General features: G+C 35.8%; 1 protein-coding gene across 1 annotated transcript in view; it reads right to left on the bottom strand.

Annotated features, from left to right (window-relative positions):
- LOC127497874 (otolith matrix protein 1) overlaps nt 1–5,757 on the bottom strand; it is an 11,713-nt gene extending 5,956 nt beyond the window's left edge. Inside the window, exons 1-6 of the mRNA XM_051866643.1 lie at nt 4,741–5,757; nt 4,051–4,187; nt 3,740–3,842; nt 2,244–2,429; nt 1,858–2,032; nt 62–129 (exon numbers count right to left, since the gene is read on the bottom strand). Of these exons, the coding sequence (XP_051722603.1) occupies nt 62–129; nt 1,858–2,032; nt 2,244–2,429; nt 3,740–3,842; nt 4,051–4,187; nt 4,741–4,819 (748 nt within the window). The 5' untranslated portion in view covers nt 4,820–5,757. The remainder of the gene's footprint in view (nt 1–61; nt 130–1,857; nt 2,033–2,243; nt 2,430–3,739; nt 3,843–4,050; nt 4,188–4,740) is intronic.
- Between the last annotated feature and the right edge of the window lie 1,460 nt (nt 5,758–7,217).

A 7,217-nucleotide genomic window follows, 5' to 3' on the forward strand; every position in this document is an offset into this window, starting at 1 on the left:
CCGACTTGAAATCCTGGACATTTCTGACCTCCTGTTTAACTCGCTCTTCTTACACCCTTACCCTGCATGTTGTCGAAGACTGTAGTGTGCTTAACAAAGGCAACATCCCCGAGATTCTCCGCCACACACCTGCATAATAACATGTAATATTATTAACATGTAATAACATGTAATTTAAAGAAACTGATACCTTTATTCAGCTAGGATGCATTAAAATGATAAAAAAAAAATGACAGTAAAGACATTTGCAATGTTCATCATTCATTAAGCAACTCATTTTCAACTAATAATAATAATAAGAAGAAACAAGGTTTCATGAGCCCTAAATCAGCATATTATTATGATTTCTTAACCCCTTAACTGCCACCGTCCCGCTGTTTTAATTTATCGCCTTTTTGCATCACATATTTCAGTAATCATCATAGATTAGGAATCATTCAAAAGCTTAAAAAACTCAGAATTCATCCTGTCTATGAAAACTGTTTTGAAAACGGTGCTTTAAATTCTTTTAGCAGACTCCTCCCCCTAGTGGGCGGAGTCAGGTTTCATATTACAAAATTTATTTTAACTACTTTTTACTGAAAACTTTTCTAATCTTGACAAAACCAACCTGATCTCACGGCAGTTTTGTGCTAAATCGTACGTATTTTACGAGTTGCCAAATTCGTATATGAATTCGTACGAATGACCTACCCCTAACCCCGCCCCTAAACCAACCCGTCACTGGGGTTTAGACAAATCGTATGAATTCATACGCTTTAAATTCTTTAAGCGGGCTCCTCCCCCTAGTGGGCGGTGTCAGGTTTCATATTACAAAATTTATTTTAACTACTTTATAGTGAAAACTTTTCTAATCTTGACAAAACCAACCCGATCTCATGGCAATTCGTACGTATTTTACAAGGTGGCTAATTCATACAAATTCGCACGTTTTTTTGCTAAATCGTATGTATTTTACCAGTTGCCAAATTCGTATGAATTCATATGAATGACCTACCCCTAACCCCGCCCCTAAACCTACCCGTCACTGGGGTTTAGACAAATCATATGAATTTGTATGAGTGAGGTTGTACGAATTCGTACGAATTCACCACCTCATAAAATACGTACGAATTGATCGTGAGATAGTGCTGGACAAAACACATACCACCAGAAAGGTCTGAATCTCAAGCTTTCATATTTGCTGTCTGTTTTGTTATAGTAGTGATATTTGGACAGAAATTTATTAATTTGCTACAGGACAATGCGTCAAAAAAATTTAAATGGAATGTGGGTGACATCCGGTGGCTATTTTTGGTACAACGCCTAAACAAAATCTCATGGGAACTTCAATTTTTGTGATATCAACTTCAAATTTGGGACACAACTTGGTTAGACATATGGCTTTGATTTTATATCAATTTCAGCGTAAAAAATTATTTTGTAAAATATATATTTTATACAACAAAAAAATAGTATAGCACATTTGATTTACAGTAAATTTAAACTATAACTTTTTCATACTTTCCTTTTTTGAAGTGCTTTCACTTCAGCAAAATAAAAATGTAAAATATATTAAGATAGAAAACATTTTTAATGATATTTATTAAAAATAATATTTCGCAATATTACTGTTTTTATTAAATAATTGGAGCCTTGATGAATATCCTTTCAAAAACAAAAAAACTTTTGATCGGTCATGTGTGTGTGTGTGTGTGTGTGTGTGTATATATATACATATACACACACACACACACACATACTGTAGAATTTTCTTCTTAAGAGCCCAATATTCTGGCTTTAGAAAGAATACTCATATTTTGAATAACGCTTCCACAGGGACATATGCATTCTCTCACATCTCTGATTATACAGCACCTAAGAGCTCCAGCCTCTCCGAAGTGCCGTTCCCGAGGGTTGTTGGCGCAGATGTGACGGTCGTTCTCGTCTCCAATGCAGGCCTCACACAGGTTCCTTGGGTTGTTTCCTTTAGGATCATGTTCTGGGTCCTTCACTCCTGGGACACAGCTGTAGCCGAAAAAATCCCCAACCGCTGCAAACCATAGGGAGAAAGATATACATGCCTTTTTAAAGTGCTGCCAAAAGTTGCAATTAAAATCTCAATCTGCATTTGAACCATACATAACCCCTTTTATTCCATTACTTTGTGTGTATGTGAAGCTCGCCAATAATTAAACCAGATGTTTTGTAAAACAACAGCTGTGTTAATGTCAGTTGTGAAATAAAGCACGGTAACCTCTCACCATGGGGAAAGTTGCACTGCTCATCCACACTGATCTGTGATGTGTTGACCAGGAAGCCGATGGGGACGGTCCAGCCCACTGTGGTCCTCATCCCTGGGTGACAGGAGCTGCGCTCGTGCATCTCCAGCAGTGACAGATCACTGGACGATGTCCGCGCCAGAGCAACCACGTAATAATTAATGCCATCTGTGTCAGGCACAGAACATCAGAACATGCACTGACGTCAGACGAAAACTATTTCATCCAGGGTTGGGGGTAACACGTTACAAGTAATCAGATTACTTTTTTCAAGTAACTAGTAAAGTAACACATTGCTAGTAAATTTACAAATAAAATATCCGAGTTGCTTTTTTAGAGGCTTATGCATTTCACTTTTGCTGTGAAAGGGCCTTTAGATTTAGAAGTTTTTTGTTATTAAGATCAAACAAACATAGCCCAGCTGTGAGAAAATGTAACGCAAAAGTAACGTAGTGCATTACTTTCCATAAAAAGTAACTAAGTGGACTACTTGCACAACGCATAGTTTCCGGTAACAGTGTTACGTTAATGGCTGTCAATTGATTAAAACAATGAATGTTCTCTGCGTTAACATGAATAATCATGAACCTGCTGAAACTTTCCTATAAATATATTTTCTTTCCAACTGCGCATTCTGAATAATAGCCTAAATAATATTTCTCGACTAACCTGCCGCAGTGTTTTCTCTTACTGATCATATTTCATACATGTTGAGTTTAAATTTATAAATGAATTTGACTGATAAAAAGGATTGTTTGTGTGCGTTGGTGCGTTAACATCGTTACGACTGTGAATATTAATTAATTTAATAAAATTTTGGCTGCGTGAGATTCTCTAGCTTTGTTGTTGTTGAGCAACCGAAGCGCGAGCTGTTAAAGTGTAAGTTGGTGCTCTTATTACAGTCTTTTAAAATAACTGAATGAATTAATACGCAGTACACCTCAAATTGAACTATGTTAAATATTTAATTAATTTTAAACAATAGGTAACGCGTTAACATAGCTACGACTGTGAATATTAATTAATTTAATAAAATTATAAAATTTTCAATACAATTAAAATCATTTTGGCTGCGTGAGATTCTCCAACTTTGTTGTTGTTGAGCTGTTAAAGCTCCGCCCTCTTCTGGATAGGGGGCGGGAGCAGCAGCTCATTTGCATTTAAAGGGACACACACAAAAACGGTGTGTTTTTGCTCACACCCAAATAGGGGCAAATTTGACAAGCTATAATAAATGATCTGTGGGGTATTTTGAGTTTGGAAAATTCTTTACACAGTAATCATCACAATCTCTCTTCTTTCGTCTCTAAAAATGTCCAGATTTTTAAATCTTCTTGCAGATGCTCATTTTAAGTGGCGTTCTTGAGTGAGTTGTACTATTTCAAAATGGAATAATGCGATATTGTAATGCATTACTACATTAAAAGTAACTTTCCCCAACAATGATTTCATCAGATCTTTGGTGTTTAAATACTCACCCACACCGTTGTAAGACTCTCCCACAGCCACATCTAAGCCATAGCAAAACCCCGCCGTGTAGATCTCATCCGCATACATAGTTGAGGCATCTGCAGTGCCATTCTGTTTACATCACAGACAAATTATCCTATACACCAATTTCCATCAAAACATGTCAAACATTTTGTGAGATTGAATTATCAGTTGAGAAGGTGAGTGAGTGCAAGAACATCAAAAAGGAGGAGCAAAAATTCTGAAATCTATAAGCCTATTACATTTTCTTGCACCATTTCTAAATTGATTTGCTTCTCAGGAAACAATTTCCTACAACCTTAATTTGCTTCATGCAGTCGGTGGGACTTTGGCCCCTCACACACAGAAGATGTCCGCGGATATTCCTGGCTGTGGCATTTCCAGCTAGATCCAAACACTTCTGCTCTTCGGCATCTGACACTGTGCACCATCTGACTGCAAAAGAAAAGCACTTTAATTTGATTGCAATTCAAAATATATATTAAATTATTTGTTCATTGTTCACACTTCCAGTCAAAAGGTTTGCATTTTACACATTGCAAATAATAGTAAGTCGATCAAAACGTGGAAAGTGATGACCAAAAAACTGTACACAAATAGATACACTTAAGATGCAAACAGTACTGAACGAGTAACCATGTATGCTGGACAAATTTCTTACATTTATCCTTCTTTTCCATGAATAAATAATAGTTACTATTATTATTTTGAGGTTAATTGATTAAAATAACTATTAATACAATAATAATTACTTAAAATTCATAGGTAGGCACAATTTATATTTCCTACAAAAATACTGTCAAGCATTTAAACATAAATACTGGTGTGAAACAAAATTCATTTAATTTTTTTTTTTTTATAATTATTGTTATATGAAGTTCCCCAAGCAAGGTGTATCATGTGTTCATCCTGATCCAGTGCAGAAAGCCAATCCGAAAACAAGTCAATGTCATAATAAGATCAGAAAGCATATGAATATAGTACTTACTAATGTTGTTTTCAGTGGACATAGAAACCAGAACAAGCAGGAACAGAACCACTGCAAGGTGTCCTCCTGGATGATCCATGCTGACTTTGAACAGTAACCTTCCAAATGGGCTCAGACTCACAGGGTGGTGTGGGAAGTGAAATTAAAAAAAAGGAAAAAGATAGAAAAAAAAAAGGCTCGGGGCTCATATTGCTCCCTTTTTAGGGTACCCAGAAGTCTCAGAAACCAAGAGGGGAGGGAAAACTTTCCATTAGGTCCTTACTGAAGTTTCTCTTCTTTTTTTTTTCCAGATCTAACACTGTCAGGTTATTTTCCACTTATCCGATCACGATGGGCATCTAGTGTTTCTTTCCCTAACCAATGGGACCTCATGGCATGCAAGCTTTTGCACACTTCACTGCACCTGGCACCGGGCAGGTCAGATCATTTCTGAGGTTATAATTAAGTAAGATACAATAGCTTTTTGTGGACAGCTTCTAAAGCCCCTTAAGATTAAACCAAAGGTCCCAAACTAGCCAAGTTTGATTGAAGATATGGATGGAGGGGCAACAGGAGATTCTTTTGTGCAGTCGAGGAAGCATATAGGCCACTCGATACCTTCTCTGCATCCTAATTCTCATGTCACCTTCCCCATAATCAATGCTTTATTGAAGGAGACACGAGTCATCTGAGATAGAAGACAGCGTTTCAGAGCCAAAAACAAACCTATGTCCACATGTGGCCAAAACATTACAAAATCCTTGTTAAGAAATGCAAGAAAACAAAAATAATGGATAATAAACTGAAATACATAAAACAAATACAAAAAAAAAATGTTAAACGCATTTTTCGTTTTTCACAGCAGTAAAATGACTCAAAAATGGCACCTGGTACAATATTTTATCAGTGAACTCAGTCTTTAAAGTGTTTACTAATTTGGACAGAATGCTATATACTGTAACCAGATATATTCCTCTGTTTTCCATGTTGTTACATGCATGCATTTCCCCAAGAGATGCAATTTCATTCCACACAACATTGACCTCCGTGCCACGAATGCCCCAAAAATCGCACTGCATTGTTTACACATCAATTGATTATACAAAATCTATGATATTGAGTGGAACGGAACTGGCCACTTGAGGGCCGTCAGACGCTTATCTCCCTGCCCTTCGCTGCCCCTGACTCCATATCCTTTTTTCCCCATATAGAAAATGACATGGCCATTAATCAACAAGCTATTTTAGAACAAAAACCTGTCAGGCCACTGGCTCCTTGACTCCCATCATGGGAAGGACATTTGCTTTCTTTAAGCAGATATGTGAGTCTCTCTAACAGTTTGTAAATAGTAATATAATTGATTGTACAATTTTAGGTAACCTAATACATTGAACTGATGGGCAGTGTAACCTACAAATATAAATGTATAAGTGATGCAAGGCCAGGCTATAATATATTTAAGTTTTCTAGTAGGGTGTATGGTTTTAAAATATATACAAAATTATAATACAGTTTAAATTATTGCAAACACAACTGATTTTGTTCAAAGAACTTCATACAAGTTGAACTTCGTGTGTCTTTGATATCAAAACATGAGGACGTGATTCCATCAAAGATCTGGTGGAGGTTCAACTCTGTGGAAACTCAACTCAGACTATGTAGAAAACGCTCACGCTCCCTCCAGACGTACACATTTCTACCGTAACTCTCAGACCTCAGACTGAAATCTACATTGATCGTTTTCAATCTCATCTGCAATAAGCAGTGTGGAGAGTAACGCATTACAAGTAACACATTATGTAATCAGATTACTTTTTGATGTAATGAGTAAAACATTACAAGTAACGTGCAAAACGATCAGATTACTTTTTGATCTAACGACTAACACATTACAGGTAATGTGCATTACATAATCAGATTACTTTTTTGATGTAACGAGTAAAGCATTACAAGTATCACATTATGTAATCAGATTACTTTTTGATGTAACGAGTAAAGCATTACAAGTATCACATTATGTAATTAGATTACTTTTTGATGTAACGAGTAAAGCATTACAAGTATCACATTATGTAATCAGATTACTTTTTGATGTAACGAGTAAAGCATTACAAGTATCACATTATGTAATCAGATTACTTTTTGATGTAACGAGTAAAGCATTACAAGTATCACATTATGTAATCAGATTACTTTTTGATGTAACGAGTAAAGCATTACAAGTATCACATTATGTAATCAGATTACTTTTTGATGTAACGAGTAAAGCATTACAAGTATCACATTATGTAATCAGATTACTTTTTGATGTAACGAGTAAAGCATTACAAGTATCACATTATGTAATCAGATTACTTTTTGATGTAACGAGCAAAGCCATTACAAGTAACACATTATGTAATTAGATTACTTTTTGATGTAACGAGTAAAGCATTACAAGTATCACATTATGTAATCAGATTACTTTTTGATGTAAAGCATTACAAGTAATCATATTA

Source organism: Ctenopharyngodon idella, chromosome 2 (assembly GCF_019924925.1).
Source record: "Ctenopharyngodon idella isolate HZGC_01 chromosome 2, HZGC01, whole genome shotgun sequence".
NCBI lineage: Eukaryota > Metazoa > Chordata > Actinopteri > Cypriniformes > Xenocyprididae > Ctenopharyngodon > Ctenopharyngodon idella.